This window comes from Harmonia axyridis, chromosome 3 (genome assembly GCF_914767665.1).
Source record: "Harmonia axyridis chromosome 3, icHarAxyr1.1, whole genome shotgun sequence".
Taxonomy (NCBI): Eukaryota; Metazoa; Arthropoda; class Insecta; order Coleoptera; family Coccinellidae; genus Harmonia; species Harmonia axyridis.
In genome coordinates this window covers 59,913,065-59,934,499 of record NC_059503.1, presented here as the reverse complement: position 1 = coordinate 59,934,499, position 21,435 = coordinate 59,913,065, and the positions used below count along the sequence as shown (strand labels likewise).

Sequence of the window (21,435 nt, the reverse complement as noted above, 5' to 3'; positions counted from 1 at the left end):
GTGTAACTTTACCTTGATGCTTGAAATACCAGTCTTCTATATTTCCTCCATGTTGTTTCAATAATGAAATAATGATTCACATTGGATTTTCATATTGGTAACTTTTGCAGAAGGTTTGTCCCAGAGTTCATAAGACATTCCAAGATCTACTTTCACCCTTTTATTTACCAATCCATGAGGAGTTCGAAAAGTTACAATCATTCTTTTTGCAAATTTTCATTGATTATGAACATTATAACTCAATATACGCCCACGTATTCCATCAAAAGTCTCTATTATGGGTTTCAATTCTTATTTTTTGTATTAATTTTTATTCTCTGATTTCAAATCATCTAAGGCATATCCTGTTTCAATGACATTTCATGTATCGATTTTTGGTATTTTTGTGCCATTACTCTCTTCGAAGATATAAGCTCTATTGATCCTTAAGTTTGGACTTTAATTTAAATCTCAAATATTTAGCTTCGAAGCAGAGAGATCTCTATTATTAAATTTGTTTCCAAGAGTGCCTAATAAGAGAAAAACAAAAAAATAAGAATGTATTCAGCAAAGATAAAAAGGCGTATTATACCTATACTTCGACCATACTTCGATCATTCAAATACACTGCGCAAAAAAATTAACGCACATTATGGAAATCTCAAATTTAATCTACAACTGAAGATGTTCTCAATGATAATTATTTTTATCAGAATTATGCATGCATATGTTATCCACTTTCAACGTTTTTCTTCAATACGCTATGCAACGCGAAACACGCAATTTGACCCAAGAGGAATGTGCCCAAGCGGTAGTTTTGCGAGAAGAAGGGTGGACATACATAAGAATTGCAAAAAGGTTTGGAGTTTCCTATACAAATGTGTCCAGAATGTTGCAGCGATTCAGGGAGACAGGTATGAATGTCCGAAGACCAGGACAGGGAAGACCACGGGTAACAACTCCCATTCAAGAACGTTACTTGACAGTTTCTTCGTTGAGACAACGGTTTGCAACCGCTCGCCTCCTTCAAAATCAGCTTGAGCAAACTCATGGGGTGCAAATTAGCACTCAGACAATAAGAAATCGCCTCAGAGAATATTATCTAAGGCCTCGTGTCGCGGCAAGAGGCCCAGCTCTTACCTCAGCCCATCGAAGGGCGCGTTTGGATTTTGCGAGAGAGCATATCCATTGGAAAGAGTTCTCTTCACAGATGAGTCTAGATTTTGCCTCTACCATTGTGATCGACGTTCCCTTGTATACAGATGTCCACATGAAAGATATGCTCAGTGCAATTTCCTGAATACTACTGGTTTCGGGGGAGGATGGATTATGGTATGGGGTGGAATATCTTTGACTGCGCGCAGAGACCTAGTGGTCGTTGATAATGGAGCTATGAAAGCTGATAGGTATATAAGGAACATTCTTGAAGAGCATGTAGTGCCATTTGCCCCATACATTGGTGAAAATTTCATTTTTATTGACGATAATGCCAGACCCCATCGTGCGCGTATCGTTCAGAAGCACCTTGAAGAGGTTGAAGTCTCTTGAATGGAATGGCCAGCAAGAAGTCCAGATCTCAATCCGATTGAGCAGGTTTGGGACAACCTCAATAGAAGGCTGAGAAGTTCAGAAAATCATCCAGCTACTCTTAATGACTTAGGAATCCAACTCAGAGAAATCTGGGAAGGATTAGATCAGAACATTTTAAGATCACTCATTTTGAGTATGAACCGTCGTTGCCGAGCTGTAATTAACGTAAGGGGTGGAAATACCAAGTATTAAATCACTTATCAGCATTCCAGGATTTTGAAAATAGTTTATTTCTTCTCTTTCACATAAAGTTCGGTGAAATCCTGAATTTTTTTCCATTTAATGTGTCTTGTTTCGTTCAAACCTTCCCGAGAGAACATAAAAAATAAGTTATAAAGTCAATGTAGAGTTAACTTTCATTAAAATTGAGATTTTCAGAATGTGCGTTAATTTTTTTGCGCAGTGTATATGTTGAAAACTATGAATTTAAATTCCGAAGAATTTTCGGAACTGAATACAAATTTTGTTATTGGTGATGCTTCTATTGATGAACATTTATCCCAAGTGTTACAACCTTCATTCTCATGAGTAATAAGAAATTCCTTATATTTCCAATAATTCTGGAATGTTAATCGATCACAATTCTGAAATAACCTTCTGACTGACCGAGAACTTGCAATTGATGAATGAAGTAACTGGTCAAGGATGGATATCAGCAAATCAGTTACTTTCCGAGATTGGGAAATAAACGTGAAATCTGATCGAGAATCTGAGATATACTTGAAGGTAGATCTTTGATCTAAAACATTTGAAACATTCAACATTTGAATTATTCAGTGTTTGTGATCCAAGGAAGTATGAGGTATTACAATGACGCAGCCAAGATTTTGTTGAACATCGAAAGAATTAGGTGACAGGGAGGGTTCTAGGTTTAAAAAAATTGAAGTCATTCTATAACTTGGATATTGAACTGAAGGTCGAAGAAAATACTTATAGATGTAGGTTTGGTTAATTGATCGTCTAGAGGTATTATTCGATTACCTGGCCTTTCGTCTTTTTCTCCGTGACTTTGTTGGATTTGTAATAATTAAACTCTTTTGAATTATTTACATCTATTTACAAAGCCACAATTATACAGTACAAACAAAGTATTGAGAAGATCCTAATAACGTCCTAATTACAAGTTTCTCACGACGGTACTGAATTTCGTCTTAGACTCTAGTTTTAATTATTCGAAACGTCTTCGATTATCACGTCTTTTCGGTCGTCTTGTCTTTGATTTGTTAGCGACTCTTCTTAATCTAGTTCGCGAACCGTCTTTTCGTCTTACGTCTTAAGTTTCAACCGACAGAACTTACTCTTACTTCGACTTAGACCGAACTTTACTCGTCTTCGTCTTAACTTGAACTGACTCTCTGCCGATTGGAACTTACCCTGTCTCGAATATCAACCTCCCTTCTTTCGGCTTGACCACACCCTTAGGGAAAGTACCAACCCCTAGTCCAATAAGAATTTTGCCGTACCGCCCACAAAGATCTTCGCGGATTCCTGGAAATCGAATATTCTCGAAGGACTAGAACCTGATACACAGATGTGACACATCTGGTAAAACCGTGTTGTCTTCGAACTTTCCCAACCCCCCAATAAATCTCTTCAAGATTTACAACTACATGACGTATCTTCGACACCTCGAAGAATAACACATCCTTTTTACATTATATGTACAATAACAATTCGTTCCCTGTAAATTCATTGGAATTGTCATGCCCTCGACACTTGAAGAAACTAATAGGTGTCCAAGCATCCGGTTGACCATCTCAATTATTTACAGGGAACAATAACTGGATCCTACATAGATAATAAGATAATAAAATAAATAATATCACATATTCAGTTTTCTTTCGGATGTTATCTAAATTCTAAATGAATATGCAGTTTTTTATTTCAGCACTTACGGTATATTTATACAGTAAATAGCAGCATGTTTTCGTTTTGTGCAACTCAGTTTTATCACTTCATATCTCCTCAATACTACAGTAAAGAATTTTGAATAAAAATTGCCGATTCAACAATATAAAAATTCTCTCCATGAATGCCAAATATTCATGCATTATTCAATTAAAATCATTCGTATTGATTTTAATTGGAATTAATGATATTGAAATAGTAAACAAATGTAATCAGAGTGGCAGTTTGTTTGATTTAAACGCATTTTTCGGTAATGCGGATGAGGTCATTAGATATTAACGTGAACAAAAGCGTGTCAACATTCACTTTTTGTTTATTACTGTTTCAAGCATTTTGCAGCTTTTACTTGAAGACATAAAAAAATTTCGTACTTATTTTGTCTATGTAGTTGAGTATGTGATAATAATAAAAAAATTATTTGTATTTCAAGTATTTATTCCAAAAATTTGGTGGAACGTTTGTGGTTGAACAGCCATCTTCAGTACCACTAAAAACAAAAACAAATAGTGAGTTGAGCAACAATTCGAGACCTCAGTATGCCAGCCACTTGATCGTCAAAAATACTTTGTTTCCACAATCAAAGCGAAGAGACATAACATAAGTTCTCGAAAATGTTGACAGCGAAGGATGCAGAAGCAATAGCCTACACGAAGGATGTCCTCAGTCTGAGAATCGTGCCACCAGCTGAGTATAAATAAAAAATAAAACAGTAAAAATATGAATATTTCGAAGAAGTTCTTGGAAAATATTCATATTGAGGATGAAATATCGATGAGCTATAATTGTTTGAACATACACACAAACTTAAATTTGAAAAAAAACGACATCCTCCCTGTATGTTGTAGCATACACTGTGTGCTGCCTACCTGTTTTATGTGCCTTGTTTCCCTTACTCTTGATATCTTTAACTTTATTATTTTTATGTTTTATTTTTTGTTTATACTGGTTTTTGTTATTGCTTTCGCATCCTTCGCTGTCAATATTTTCGAGAACTTATGTTTCAGACGAATTACTTACTATTCTTGTGGTTACAGATCCTTTTTCATCTTCTTGAAACTCTAGATTTTGGAAATACACATTTTTATTTATAAAACTTCAGAAAATAATAACCGTAGACACTTTTAAAGATTAAATTGATCAAGCTACAGGGTGCATGGAAATTGAGTGGTGGGAGATGGTTTTTCTTTCGATTCCGATAATCCTATTCCTAAAGATAATTGCTGCATCCTTTGATAGCCAGATAGTTTTAATGATTTGCACATAGCACTAAGGTTCATATGCGAGTAATTTGCGGATTCGAAAGTGAGAAGAAGTGAAAAAATATTGTTCTGTTCAGAAAGGGGACCTCATTTGGCAATTCAAGATTTAATTCTATATGTTATGTCTTAATCAAGTGGCTGAAAATAGTGCTGAAATTTGTTTCATTCGACTCGAACAAAATTAAAGTTTTTTTCAATGCTTTTTGAGATACTGTTGAAATGGTTTTTGGACTTAGATTTCTATTCGAAATCAAATCTCATTTGAGATAGTAACGTCAGTGAACTTTTTTCGATTAACTTTACAAAAAATATGGTTTGAAGATTACGAAAGGTACATTAATCTGTTGAATGTGCTATTCGCTAAAATTCTCCGTGTTAATATATTCAATTACTCATAACTACAAAAACCAAATTAATGGAATTCTGGAAAAATATTTTAACCCAGGTAGGTAATATATTGTACTAAAGATTCGAATGATTATTGTATATTTTAGTCCTTTGTGTATTCGCTTTAATTTTTCAACTTTCGGTTGGATCTTTTGTCTCTGAAATACTCATAGTACGCTTTTTCCATATGTTGCTTAAACTTTGATGACCTCATCAATACAAAACAGTAAGCTTGAGATGGGTATTTTAAACTCCACTAATTTGTTCCAATAGCTCAAATTCTTTCCACCAGTTCCACTTCTAACGGTCGAGAATATGCTTCACGGCCACCAAAAAGGGTTTTAGTTTTGCAATATTGGTATTCACAATTTTCGTACTGCATTTTAACAATTTCACTGTAAAGATGAAGCGTATATCCTTTCATTTTTAGTAATGACATAGTTTTCACTTGTTAAATGCCAAAATATGACAGCAGCTCTGAGATCAGGCTATTCAAAATGAAACCTCTTATTGGATAAATCAGTATATCTACAAAAAAAATGTCAACTCGATTTCATCTGTGGTCAAGAGAATATGGATATCTCTAGTTGTCTTAAATTTTCTCAAACTCTGGTGACGCTTGAAATTGTGATTTCACAACCAATTTCAACACTTAATATCATTTGAATCAGTAGTTTTGAATATATCAGGAAAATTATATTTCGAACAGCCCTAGTTTCTTCAGCTTATTACCTATGACATTCGAGATCTGAACCTACCTTCAAAATTTCGAGTTTTTAAGTCTTTCTGTTCGAGAGTTATGGTGTTTACGGAAGGACATAATCGAATTTGATCTAGCGATTTACCAGGGCCTCTGCCAGACATTTTGGCGCCCCGGCAAAATAAAATTTTGCCGATCTGATTTGCCTAATTTATATGATTTTTTTTTAAGGAGCCCGTGTTATTCTCCTCAAGCATGTTTTCAATTTCTTATCAAATCGTATTTTTTAATTTGAAATCACATTTGATTCCATCAAAAAACGTCTTGCATTGCTTAAAATGTACGACGCTCTATAAGTCTATAGTGAAAAGACGGCGTAGTTCTTGAAGGTGCATTTTAGTACCTTTTTGTATTTCCATAACTATAGTTCGATTTGAAAGAAATTGGTCATTGGTAATTTGATTATTATACTACAAAGAGTGGTATTTTCACTAAGAAAACATTTTTTATAAAAAAAAATATATTTTTCATTAACTGATTGCGTCCCTAGAATTTGGCGCCCCGGCAAAATATCCGGTTTGCCGGTCCTGGCGGCAGCCCTGTGATCTACTCAGGGAGCGAGTATTCATGAATGATTGCGCCGTACTTAATAGTTTGATTGCATTTGCAAAGAGAATGGTTCATAATCATGTAAGATTGAAATAGTTATGATATTAATTTTTGTTTACCATCGCTTGATTGGGATACAGATTTATCAATTGACCTGTTCACGTTATTTGATAATTGTTGTTAAGGAATAGCGTTTATAGTGTTTCGAATTGCACCGTCCAAAATTTCTTGATAATCATTATTAGCATTAGAAGTAAAAATGGCTAAATCACTATATATTTCAAATTTTTAAATTTTTTGGGATGTCATTATAATTAGGTGGTTGTAATAAAATGATTCGGTGACACCATTTCTATTAGGTAGTGGCAAATGAGTATTTTTGTTGAGGCAGCTTGTTATTTGATCGTTCTATTGGGATTCACACCCCTGAATATCTGAAGGCTCAGAGAAGCAAACTTTATGAGACGCTAACTAAATTTCAATTTGAAGGAATTTTTTCAAAATATATCAAAACAAATTAATGCATTATTATCACGTACATATTTTCGTACCCATTTGGAATTCGGAAAGATGTGATTTTTTATGGTTTTTGAATCGAGAAATGTGATGATGAATGAATAAATTTCAAATTCAAATGCTTAATTTTGAATATTGATAATTTTGCATGATCATCTATGTCATCCTTGTTGAGATACTATTATTTTCACTACCGCGTCTACCAAAGTTAGAGAAGATTTTGTGATTATTTTTGGGATGAAAAAAATGTTTGATTGTCTATTTCAAAAATATTTTATAGGAATTGAAGATCTTCATATCTCATAAAACTAACACTGATAAACGAGGTGGTGTGCAAACAAACAACAACTTCAATCACCAAAAATCATCGTTTCATTTTGTTGTCTACCTGAACCAACTGAAAAAAAAGCAGGAGTACCACAGGGAAGTATACTGGGTATACTGCTTTATCTAATATATACATCCAAAATTCTAGAGAATCAGAACAGTACAATAGCATGATTCGCAGACAACAGCAATACTCACAACCCATGAAAATGCGGCTACAGCTACTCGCGTCTCTGAAACAATGGAAAACAGAAAAAATTTGCGACACCATTAGAATCTCTATATAAGATAATGACTACAAACCGAATTTTGTGAAGTCCTCTCCAGAAACAAATGAGTTAATCAGAAAAAAAAATCTCGATTTTCAGTTTTTTCGAGATACATATCTCGGGAACCATTGGAGATATTTTGGATCTGTTACCACCAACACACTTATCCCTAAATAACGCAACTTTTTTGTTATTTAAGCTACCCTGTATCTCTAATGGTTTTTTGATATCATTGTAGTGTCCCTCTAAATAGTTCTAACCCTGTATAATAATTTTTGAGAAACTGTCCAGTAAACTAACAGGTCGATAATTTCTGGGATCAGTTGGATCGTACTTGTTGAGAATTGGTTTAAAAGGCAACGAACGAAACAGATAGATATCTTCCTTACATTCAAAAGAAATTAATGCAAAAAGAGACACTTTGCAACATGGGCGCCCGCAGAAATTTTTCTCAGGGGGGGGCAAAATGAAAATTATTGAAAAACGTCCATGATTGTATAGGCGACATCAGTATTCCGTTTTTTTCTATTTCTGTATTTATATTCATAAGAGGAGGAAGGGCTATGCAAAAAAAGATTCAATTTCTAGTAATTCTGAATTCTTTGGCAAAAAATTGAACAGAGAAAAAAAGCATTACATATTCTTTCGAGAATCTCGTTTCAAGGACAGGAATCAAATGATTTGAATATGCGAAGTAATCTTCAGCTGAATCTGCTTAATAATTAGATCTGTACATTTGTCTACCGCAAATTCGAGGTATTCCAATCTCTATATTGAGACTGAGCAATAGATGATGCTCTGGAAAAAATTCTGTGAAGCATGCATCATCGGAGCGATGTTTTCCACATAATAATTAAATTTATATGACGGTGAACATCCACAAAATTAATAGAAATACCTTGTAGTGTATTTGCTATTGGTTCCAATATATTTGAATATTTACTTGCTACCTTCAAACAAACCACAAAAGTGAAAGAGTTTATTGCAGCCCATAACTGAGCAGCTCTTTTTGTTGTTGAAGAATTCATTGAAATTTCCCCAGATTCTGTAGCAGAAAGAGTTTTTAAAGTAGTTTTCAGAGAAAACTCGCAAAGATTTTTATTCAGCTGACCAACGAGTTTCACAAAACAAAGGAATATTTGGAATCAGATTTCTTCTTAAAGTACTCTCTCGAAAAAAGACTTTAATGTCTTAACGGTGCCAATGCTATTAAGAATTTCAGTAATTTTACTGATGTCATTTATTACTAAATTCAACCTAGGGTAGGCACAATGGAAATAAATTACTTTCTTGTACTTATCTCTTATGATCTTTAGAACCCCGTGAATTTCACCAGCCATTGTTGAGCATCCATCATAACCTTGTTCTACAAGTTTGTCCAAATTCAAACCAGATTTTTCTATAAACTCAAGGATTGAAGCAGCTATGCAATCAGCTTTCAATTTGTTCAATTGTACGAATCCAAGAAACTCTTCATTCACTGTAAAATTTTCATTTTGCTCATGTATACATATCGTATTCCAATAGATAACTGCTCATGTCCAGAAATATCAGCAGACTCGTCAGCCATTACACTGAAATACTTCGAAGAATTTGCTTCTTCTACAATATTTGTCATTGGTACATGCCCAGCTACTGAAATGATCTCATTTTTAATTATGTGAGAAGTATATTTCGAGTTAATAGCTGTGTTGAATAAATGGATCTCGAAATCTTTATCACCCGCGTCTGCTCTGAATTTCAAAAGATCACTAAAATTTCCAGAGTTCTTGGTGCTCTCTCCTATAGGCATATCGTGAGTTTCGCAAAAAACTATTGTTTTTATAATCGGTAAAAATTTTTTTTCTATTTTCTGCAACACTTTTTTCTTACCTTCATCTATCAAATGACAATATATAAGATGAATTTATAAAAAAATTGACACGCATGGAGTGCGTTCGGTTCCATGATTTTTCTTCACCCAAAAAGTGCTCAACGCGTCTAAAAAAGTTTTCAATTCAAAAAATACCTCTGCTATATGCTCTACTATATGTATATTAATTCCATTGAAAACCGGAAAATTGTTGTGAATCCATCATTTTCCTTGTTTCCTTGTCCTTTGAATTGAGAAAGTAATATTGAGGGAGTTGTGCTGATAAATGAGGCAATCAAAATCTCAGGGGGGCCATGACCCCCCTGCCCCCCCTGCGGGCGCCCATGCTTTGCAATAGTCAAAATACCGAAGACTGATAATTGTACTAGGTACGATCATTATCGGAGAAGTTTGAAATCTAAATTGATAAGGAATCAGTTAATTCCACAAATAAGCTGATTCTTGATGCAAAATTTTCTTCGAAGAACCATTTAGTTTTCTGTAATACTAATGAAAACTTAGGCAAATACTTTGATCTTATTTAAGAAAAACATTTGTTTTCTTCTCGATTGTTTACTTCGAATGGAAATATATGCTCCAAATCAAGTATTTTTCAAGCTCATCGAGTGAAGGTTCATATAATTTCAATAAGAAGCATTCAAGCATGAAATCCGGATGAATCAGTAATAATTTATCCTATATCGAAAAAACCGCATCCTTAGATGGAAACAGTAATATATGCAATAAAGACATGTACCTAATCTAATGACACTCTAGTCGCTCTGAATTTCCCCAGTTATAAGAAATAACGCTTATAAGTATGTCATGCCGACGATATTGATGTCCTACCTACTTAATACAAGAGACATTTTCTACGCCATTTTTGCCTTCAATTGGTTACAAAGTCTTGCGTGCACTTTCGCTGATTACTTCGGTGACTGAAGAAATTCACTGCACTTTTTCAATGTGAATGCATCGGGCAGGACGTTTCACATCATCTATTGCGACAACTATAGTCTATAAACAACTATTTTACATTGATTTTTTCGACTTAAAATCTTAAGACTATTCAAGTCCAAACCATCACGGATTCATAGTTCTTGTAATTGGAATTTTGTCAAGTGCAAGAATGGAGAGGTCGTTCGTATAAGTATGTTAACGTACAATTATTTTCTTCGATTTCATTAGTCAAGCATAGGTTGTTTGGTAACAATGCTGGTTGAGCCTGGAGCGGTACTTCATCTTATTTGAATAACGAATAAAATTGGTTCCTTGACAGGATTAACTCAATGACAAAACGTCGAAATGCTTATGATCTTAGGAGTGTTGATTCATATAAATGTTTGTTTTCACTTTGTTGGGAAAAAATCAGAAGGAAGTAAAGAAGTAGGGACTCATTTTGTGCTACTTGGTTTGGTTCTTTTGTTTCGAAGATTCGATTGAATAATATACCTTGTTAAAAATTAGCGTTGTTATTCAAATACTGCGCACCATTGCACATGATAATCAAGGAATAGTTGTTAAAGAAGAATGAATATTATCTACGTAAATCTATAAATACCATAGGCATTGAACTTTGTCTTTTATTTCTTGTTTATTTCTGGACTGAGTTTCTCATAGAATTCTGGCCCTATATAGTAAAATACTATAACTTTTTGATGCTTGTTATAGTGCTGAGCTACACACATTGGAATTATTTTTGAGGTTTTATATTTCGTTCATACATTTTTGAGATATCAATATCACCTTTTTTGTACTAATTCAGTTATGCAAGCAACAAGCATGAAGTGCTATTGCGTACAGGCTCACGCCTCTGTGACTATATGTTTATACCCTGTAGCTTACAGAATAAACCATTTTATTATTATTATTTGTTGTCAGCTCAGATAAATCAGAAGCATATTAAAAGTTCCCTAAGAGCGAAATGACATAGCTCAATCAACCTGAAGAGTTCTCCAATGAGAGGTATCTTTTTGAATAGCTCAAATCTTTTTTTTTTGTTTAAGGTCCAGAATTTACATTCCCTCCGCCTCTAATTTCATTTCTCCTATTTTCTGCTGTTGTCTGATCGGGAGGATTTCCTCCCTACTTCATGTCACTTTTTTCTTCTATCTAGTTCTTTGAAAGAGGTATTTCCTCTTATCGGTCGTTATTACTTTAATTTGTATTATCTTTCTTAATTCCTTATTCTCGTGCTCTTTCAGAGTCTCTATTGTCTTCTTTCTATGCTTATTGATTATTTCTTCAATAGTTTCAATTTTCAGTTCTTCTCTGATTTGTTGGTTAGTTATATACCATGGGGCGCCAACCGCTGTTCTTATTACTGAATTTAGTGTACTTTGCAACTGGTCATTATTGTTGTCCTTCGTATTGTACCAGGTAACTCCTGCATACGTTATGCTTGGTATTAGCACTATTTTTATTATCTTCAGCTTGTTTTATAAATAAAGTTCACTCCTAGGGTTGAGCAATGGGTACAATCTGCCGTGCAATTGCCTTGTCTTTTTTCTTTTTTCTTCTATCTGTTTGTTAAAATTCATTCTTCCATCCAGTATTACTCCCAGATATTTTGCTTCCTTTTTCCATTCTATTGTCTGATTATCTATTTTGACGTTTCATGCTCTTTCTTTCTTTACTGTTGTTCCTCCGAAGTAGATTGCAACTATTTTCGATGTGTTCACTTTGAATCTCCATTTCTTGAAGTATTCCATCAGTGTATCTAGGTCTATCTGCAGCTGCTTAGTGATTGTTTTCCGCATTCTACTGTGATAGTATATGGCAGTGTCATCTGCAAACTGGGCTTTCTTGCATATATTCATTTTTGGTATGTCTCCCATATATATGTTAAACAGCAGCGGTCCTATCACCGATTCTTGGGGAACTCCGGCTTCTATTTTTCTAATCGTTGACCTGGTACTGTCGATATTCACCCTAAATTTTTTTTGAATAGCCCGCTATCTTGGCAGTTGTCTCTTTTGAAGCTATCAGCTTTTGATATTTGACAACTGAAAATTACGCCATTACTAAAAATGGAAAATAGACGCTTCAACAATGCATTGAAATTATCAAAATTCAATACAAATATGGTGAAAATTTTGCAGTGACAGTTCGCAAAACTTAAGGCACTTTTGGGCAATCCTGAAGCACCTTTTTGACCTGCAATAGTGAAACTGGTGAAAAAATTCGAAATGTTGGGGCCATTTAGGGATGTGAACAACTCGCTCAAGAACAACTGAATTGATGCTATAGCTCGTAGTGTTGACGAAAACCCAGGTTTGTCGATTACTCGTCAATCCTGAGAATTATGCATTCCATATACGACATTACAGCCTATTTTTGATGAGGAAGACATTTATTTTCAACAAGACGGCGCTACGTGCCGCAACAAGCAAAGAAATAATGGCAATTTTGCAAGAATAGTATCCTGGCCGTGTTATTCTCGTAGAGATGATCAGAATTGGCCAGATCTTGTGATTCAACATAAATAGACTTTTCTCTTTGCGGCCACATGAAGGATAAGGTCTATACAATGCTTCACAATTGATTCAAGACCAATATGGAATTCGTGAAGTATTCGAGGACAAACAGCCGCAAATGTGCGAATTGGTTGTATAGAAAATTTCATAAAAAGCTCCCGCGGCCATTTGGCTGCAATCGTTTTCCATCTTCAATGTCATACTTTCCTATTCACAATGAAATGAACACCAACTGATTTCTTTCAAGATATACATTTTTTTTTAATATCAAAGTGAAACTTCTCATTGGAAAACCTTGTATAATCTTTATTATTATTCTCTTGAATGCATAAAATCAAAGTTGATTCGACAAAGATGCCCATTTGATTTATTTGCAATTGTCTGTGAATTTCAAAGTTGTATAGTTGGGTGAAAGCAAAGGTAATGAAATTTCTCTTAATGATTCAACCTATTGTTCTTTTGGTTGTTCTCTGGTTGTTTATAAAGGGTGTTTTTTTTAGAGCTATAGAACTTTAAATTGCAATAAAACAACGATGGATTATTCGATTGACATGAATTTTATTTATCCGCAAGATAATCTTGTGGCATTACATTTTAAATATGATTTCTGACATATGACCTCCACGGCTGGATCGGATGTAGTCCATCTGGACGTCCAATTTTCGATTACTTTTTCCAACATTTGTGGCCGTATATCGGCAATAACACGGCGAATGTTGTCTTCCAAATGGTCAAGGGTTTGTGGCTTATCCGCATAAACCAATGACTTTACATAGTTCCACAGAAAGTAGTCTAGCGGTGTTAAATCACAGGATCTTGGAGGCCAATTCACAGGTCCAAAACGTGAAATTAGGCGGTCACCAAACGTGTCTTTCAATAAATCGATTGTGGCACGAGCTGTGTGACATGTTGTGTCTTGTTGGAACCACAGCTCCTGGACATCATGGTTGCTCAATTCAGGAATGAAAAAATTAGTAATCATGGCTCTATACCGATCACCATTGACTGTAACGTTCTTGCCATCATCGTTTTTGAAGAAGTACGCACCAATGATTCCACCAGCCCATAAAGCGTACCAAACAGTCAGTTTTTCTGGATGTAACGGTGTTTCGATATACACTTGAGGATTAGCTTCACTCCAAGTGCGGCAGTTTTGTTTGTTGATGTAGCCATTCAACCAGAAGTGCACTTCATCGCTAAACAAAATTCGGTTTTGAAAATCGGGAACAATGGCAATCTCATTTTGGGCCCATTCGACGAATCTACGCCTTACTTGATGATCGTTTGGCTTCAATTCTTGCACGTAAACCAAGATCCTTCCGCAAAATCTTCCATAAAGTGGATGGACACAGATCCAATTCGATGGCGGATAGACTCATTCGAGTCTTCCTCAATGCTACGCTCTACAGCAGCAATAGCTTTTTCTGTACGCACCGTATGGCGTCTCTGGGGATGCGAGTTATCAATAAGAGTCAACGTGGTGCGAAAACGTTTCATGGTTAATCGAATTAACTGCTCTGATGGTCGATTTTGTCGACGATAAAATGGACGTAGTGCGCGATACGTATTCCGCACAGAACCATTATTTTCGAAATAAAATTGCACTATTTGCAAGCGTTGTTCAGGCGTGAGTCTATTCATGATGAATTGCCAAACCAAACTGAGAATAAATCACTTAACAGCTGTTAAATCGGTTGCCATCTCGAACAGTAATGCCAACTTAAAGTTATATACCTCGAAAAAAAACACATGTTATATTGAAGGCGAATCAGGTGTATGTTATCAAGGTTCAAATAAATCTAATGAATTATTTTTTCTGTAGAGATCTTGGTAACCAGGAATTACCGTGAGTTGTACTTATTAGAGTAGGAAATTTCATAAGCGCACATAGCCATAAATAAAACGTTTATCGTTAATATAACCAATGAACTGATTTACATCAATAATTATATCCTCAATTTTATCCTTAGAATTTCGCTGACCAAATCTGTATCAAATCCTCGGTTATAATGGTTTATCTAACATGTCTCTCTCCAGAAATAAAAGAGAAAGTGTCAGCAAAAACCGATTTAGTTCTTTAGCAGTTATACTGGCGAACTTTAAGGTCAATTTAAGAAGTGTGGGACGACTATTGAAGTGACATGCTCCTGATTCTAATGTTTCATTAAACCTGTTACAATATTTGGCAATATTTTGGCCTGTGGCTTACTGTCGGTTTGATAATGTCACGGAGACGGTATTTGCTGAAGGTTATTAATTGCGTAGATGTACCTGAAACATTTAGAAAAAAATCTGAGTTCCCGAAGGAAGGTTCATTTTAATTTATTACTTCCTACTTCCTACCTATCTATATTTCGTCAAATATTTCTGAGATGAATATGCTCTGACTTACAGTTGCAATTAGTAAGTGTAGGATGCAATTCCCTCGCGAAATTATTTCGCGAGAGAATTGCGCATCATTGACACTTATGGAGTATATGTTTCTGATAAAGACGGAATTTTAAAATCGGACTGTACATTTTAATAGTTAAGGTACAGTTTTCTGGGAAAACCAATAAGCATTTCTCAAAAAAAAATTAAATTAATTAAAACATCTCTGTCGAAACGGCGTTAGGCATAAATGAAGATTACTTGAACAAGTTAAACGATAAGGTACGATTAATTAATGGCGAATCCGTTCTCAAATTTGGTTCTGTCCGTCCGGTCGTCTGTAAACAGGATAACTCTCGAATGGAAGAACCTAAAAAGAATTGAATTGATCGCGTAACCAGAATTACAGAAAATTCAAGAAAAATATCAAAACGAAATTTCTTAACATTCGATGACCAAAAAACTGACGTAGATTTTGGTCGTTGAAAACAATGGCAGTTCCAAGCTCCATACCAAATTCTAAGGTGATCGCATATCTGAATCATAGAAAATTCATACATAATATTGGAACCCAATTTTTCAGTGGATACAGATCCGATCGAGTTAGAATTTTGCGTGGATATCTATAAACAGTTCTGTGGTTTCCAAGGGTGCTATTGCAACATAAATGAACGAGCACTCAGTAGTTTTCCATTCTTTTTGAGAGGTAAAAACAAAGGTTCTTCAATAAAGTTTTTTTTTCCTACTGATACAATATTTTTGGAGGAACATTACTTTTTACACTGTAATCTCTGCTTTTTTTCATTGTTTATTTTCTTCCAGAGAAATCTATTAGGAGGCAACAGCATGGGCCTCTACAAGCAGTATTTCAGAGTAACAAGACATGCTAGAGATAAGATATTTGGCAATCCAAACAACAATGATTACCATCCTCTACAGATGCTCATCTCTGAGCAAGGCAAGCTAAGTCACAGTAAGTATTCACAATTGATCTTTAGAAACATGTCTTCAATTGGTAATTTTATCCTCTTATACTGACGTGGGGTTTGAGCTTATATCTAAAATTAGGCATTGCAATTGGAATTTACCGTGAAGGAGTGCTGAAAATGTTGCATAAGGCTCTAAAATTTTGCTTGTGGTATCTGTGTATCAATACACGTATATTTATATTCACAATCAGTTGGCCTAGTGAATCTGTCCTATAGGACAGATCTACAGATCGGAAATTACCAAGAGGATTTGTTCTAGTAGCGATGAACTCTGTAACAAAGCATACACAGAACACGCCAACTTAATGTAGGAATGAAAACATTAACTATTTGAATGCTAGTGGTCGATCCTTACTCATATGGATGATCATGATTTCACAATCAACCTGTTATGAGTTGAAATCTCAATTGTATTTATCATCTGACACAAATCCCAACAATAAGGGGATTCAACATATCACAATAGCCCGCCACTCACGAGGCGTTTTTTTCGAGCGTTTGGAAGCCAGGCATCCAAATGGCAGCTAGTCTACACTGACTGCCATCACAGCCTGCCATTGAAACCTGCCACTCAAGAGTTTGTTTTATTTAGTATCCGGGTCGGATTTCAGATGATCACAGACAATTCATCAGGTACCGTCGGAACTTCGTAGCGTACCAAATTCTTGTGCAAAATGAAAGAAATTTTGAAAGGTTTCATCGAAATATTTAGGTAGGCAGGAAACCTGTCGATGGAAAATAAAAAGTTCAGCATACGCAAACAGGAATATAAAAAATGAAGCCTATGGGGAACTAGTAGAATATTCCAAAGGAAAATTACAGAATGAAAGGGTATATAAAAAATTTCTATTTGGCTGATATCGTTTTCCATCGTTATTGACATTATCTTCCTTCACATTGAAATGAACATTCATTAAATTCTCTTGAAATATACTCGTTTCCTATAATATCAAAATGATAGCTCTTTTTGGAAAACCCCTTCAGTATAACAACTGATATTTTAGCTAATTTCATTTCAAATTAGCTAACAACATTTATAGTTTCCGACATATATTTTGATAAAACTTTCGGATTCTTCATTCGATACGTAAACAGAAAATTACAGGCTAGGACAATCGAATTGGTAATAAAAAAAATTATTTCGAGTAATTTGGTTCGAACACTCAAATCTCATTTTCTCACATTACAAAATGAGTAAACCTTGTTGCAAAAAAAATTTTTTAGATTTTTTCGATTCAAATCGGTAAAAATACTGATTAACTAGGAACACTACCATCAAATGGGACATTTCATGGAAGAAAGATCTCTTCATAAAAAGAAACAAATTTTGGACATATGCCAGACAAAGTCGAACAGTAAATATCCAAACCCTCTAATTGGATAATTATTTTCAATAATAATTCTTTGGTATCGGTAACAGACAGTTCATACCTTTTTAAACTAGCCTGGAATTTTCTGTTTACGTATCGAATGAAGAATCCGTAAGTCTTATCAAAAAATATGTCGGAAACTATAAATTTTATTAGCTAATTTGAAATGAAATTAGCTAAAATATCAGTTGTTATACTGAGGGGTTTTCCAAAAAGAGCTGTCATTTTGATATTAAAGAAAACGTGTATATTTTAAGAGAAATTAATGAATGTTTATTTCAATGTAGAGGAAGATTTGTCAATAACGATAGAAAACGATATCAGCCAAATAGAAATTTACATATACCCTTTCATTCTGTAATTTTTCTTTGGAATATTCTACTAGTTCCCCATAGGCTTCATTTTTGATATTAATGTTTGCGTATGCTGAGCTTTTTAATTTCCATCGACAGGTTGTCTGCCTAAATATTTCGATGAAATTTATCAAAAATTCTTTCATTTTGCACGAGAATTTGGTCGCTTCGAAGTTCCGACGGTACCTGATAAATTGTCAGCTGTCTGTGAGCATCTGAAATCCGACCCGGTAAAACAACCTTGAGTGGCAGGTTTCGATGGCAGCCTGGTATGGCAGTCAGTGTAGACTAGCTGCCATTTGGAAGCCTAGCTTCCAAACGCTCGAAAAAACGCCTCGTGAGTGGCGGGCATAAAAGTTTTGGAAATTTCTGTAAATAACGTATATTTATAATAACAATCAGTTGGTCTAGTGATTCTGTCCTACAGGATGGATCTACATATCGGAAATTACCAAGAGTAGTTGTTGTAGTAGCGATGAACTCAGTAACAAAATATACACGAAACAAAAGTCGTACAATCTTTTGTGAGGCCACACAGAGGCCTAGAAGAGTAGGAATGAAAACATTAACTATTTCATGATTTCACAATGAAACTGTGATGAGTTGTAAGAATTGGCAAATTGATACTTTTTAACTGAAGGGGTATCTATATAATTGGCTATCCGTTTGGCCAACACTCATTTGAATATACTTCATGGTCATATAAGTGCTATGTTCTCACATTTAAGGTCATTCGTCAGATATGAAGTTAAGCCTTCAAATTAGATTAGAATATGGTTATTTAAACATTGAAATTTCATCTCTGGCAAGCTGTAATTTGAAATTATCATATTTTGAGATTCTTCCGGATTTGGATGACCTCTTTGGTTATGTGACATCTCTTATTTTATTTTACACAAAGGTCAATGAATTTCAGATCAATCATTTTACCCTCTATAACTTCGATGTAATTTCCTTGAAATTCTGTGAAAAAATTGAAAATTCAAGATTTCAATTGTGTGGTATATAAAGGGTGTTTTTTTTAGAGCTATAGAACTTTAAATTGCAATAAAACAACGATGGATTATTCGATTGACATGAATTTTATTTATCCCCAAAATAATCTTGTGGCATTACATTTTAAATATGATTTCTGGTATATGACCGCCACGGCTGGCTCGGATGTAGTCCAATCTGGACGTCCAATTTTCGAAGACTTTTTCCAATATTTGTGGCCGTATATCGGCAATAACAAGGCAAATGTTGTCTTCCAAATGGTCAAGGGTTTGTGGCTTATCCGCATAGACCAATGACTTTACGTAGCCCCACAGAAAGTAGTCTAGCGGTGTTTAATCACAAGATCTTGGAGGCCAATTCACAGGTCCAAAACGTGAAATTAGGCGGTCACCAAACGTGTCTTTCAATAAATGGATTGTGGCACGAGCTGTGTGACATGTTCTGCCGTCTTGTTGGAACCACAGCTCCTATACATCATGTTTGTTCAATTCAGGAATGAAAAAGTTAGTAATCATGGCTCTATACCGATCACCATTGACTGTAACGTTCTGGCCATCATCGTTTTTGAAGAAGTACGGACCAATGATTCCACCAATCCATATAGCGCACCAAACAGTCAGTTTTTCTGTATGTAACGGTGTTTAGACATACACTTAAGGATTAGCTTCACTCCAAATGCGGCAGTTTTGTTTGTTGACGTAGCCATTCAACCAGAAGTGCGCTTCATCGCTAAACAAAATTCGCTTATGAAAATCGGGAACAACGGCAATCCCATTTTGGGTCATACGACGAATCTACGCCTTACTTGATGATCGTTTGGCTTCAATTCTTGCACGAGTTGGATTTTGTAAGCACGCAAACCAAGTTCTTTCCGCAAAATCTTCCATAAAGTGGATGGACACAGATCCAATTCCTGTGCTCGATGGCGGATAGTTTCATTCGGGTCTTCCTCAATGCTACGCTCTACAGCAGCAATAGCTTCTTCTGTACGCACCGTACGGCGTCTCTGAGGATATGAGTTATCAATAAGAGTAAACGTGGTGCAAAAACGTTCCATGGTTAATTGAATCAACTGCTCTGATGGACGATTTTGTCGACGATAAAATAGACGTAGTGCGCGATACGTATTCCGCACAGAAACATTATTTTCGAAATGAAATTGCACTATTTGCAAGCGTTGTTCAGGAGTGAGTCTATTCATGATGAAACCAACCTGAGAATAAATCACTTGACAGCTGTTAAATTGGTCGCCATATTGAATAGTAATGTCAACTTAAAGTCATATACCTGGAAAAAAAACACCCTTTATAAGTTCAAATCTCGATGGGAAAAGTCTGAAGCGTCTAATGCTATAAAATATGAAGCAACTTCAGAACCCCTTGATTATAATGAAAAATGTTATCAAATATGTTATTTTATATTTAAGTATTCGATACGATTTTTGGCATATAGAAATTTCAATTTTCTGGGATTAATATTTTCCTATTTTTAACGATTTGAGCGTTTAAAAATTTGGATTTTTGAAAGAGGTGCGCGCTCAATTAATATATCAAACTTTGAGGTAATCCCATGTTTCCATAACTTATTTTGGAGACTGGTATTTATTTGAAATCATTTTATATAAATAATGTGGAGAAATTCCACAGTTTATTAGTTCTACATGTGAAGCTCGATCTCAATTGCTTCATACGACGAACCGCCACTGTATTATGGGGATTTTTATTAATGTAATTTTTGTTATAGTTCTCTCGGTAATGACGTAAGTAAATTATTCGGGTCACTAGGTAATCAATAAATGTGATAAATATTGATATACAGTACAAAAAGATAATAATCTATCACACTCAAAGGTTATGACGATATGCTGAAATTGTAGAAATTCTCGGAAATGAAAGATTGTACAGGGGTGGGTAATTACCATTGCTACATGATTAAAAGTAAAAAGTGTATTTTTTCAACGTATCTAAATTCTTCCTAGTTCACTTCTAGATTGTCTGCATTCAAATTCTATCTTACCTGTCTCTCTTTAGAAATTAAAATTTCTCCACAAGAAATTCGCAATAATTCACGTTTCTTCAGTATCGAATAATTGAGATTGATTGGAGTGAATTTATCGCTGTGTTGAATATTCATTTTCTTTATAGAGTTATCCATTAATTTTATTGATTTGTCAGATTTATATCCTCCAAACTCCCTGATGAACTAACAACAATGGATATTCATAGACTTAGACAATAAAACAAAATGTCAAGTTCATTCAGTTGAAAGAATAGAATCTTCATACATTTGTTCATTCTTAATGTTTTCCACTACCCAGGTAGTATAAAAATCGTAAAACAAGTTAACATGTTGATCATACAAAGATTTCATGAAATATTCCAACTATAGGTATAGTTGCGAATGAAGAACGAATTTTACGAATTATTCTCGATGTAATAATGCTTCTGCATTCTTCAACTCTATGTAAATGTCTGTTATTATCCTA

At 34.7% G+C, this 21,435-nt stretch overlaps 1 protein-coding gene across 3 annotated transcripts in view; it reads left to right on the top strand.

Annotated features, from left to right (window-relative positions):
* The window catches only part of LOC123675584 (scavenger receptor class B member 1), a 129,471-nt gene that overhangs the window by 41,968 nt on the left and 66,068 nt on the right, over positions 1 to 21,435 (top strand). For 2 of the 3 annotated variants that reach the window (XM_045610962.1, XM_045610964.1), the window contains exon 2: positions 16,065 to 16,215. In XM_045610962.1, the coding sequence (XP_045466918.1) occupies positions 16,065 to 16,215 (151 nt within the window). Of the gene's footprint in view, positions 1 to 4,734; positions 5,182 to 16,064; positions 16,216 to 21,435 lie in introns of those variants that run through there. The other variant, XM_045610963.1, reaches the window with a different exon arrangement.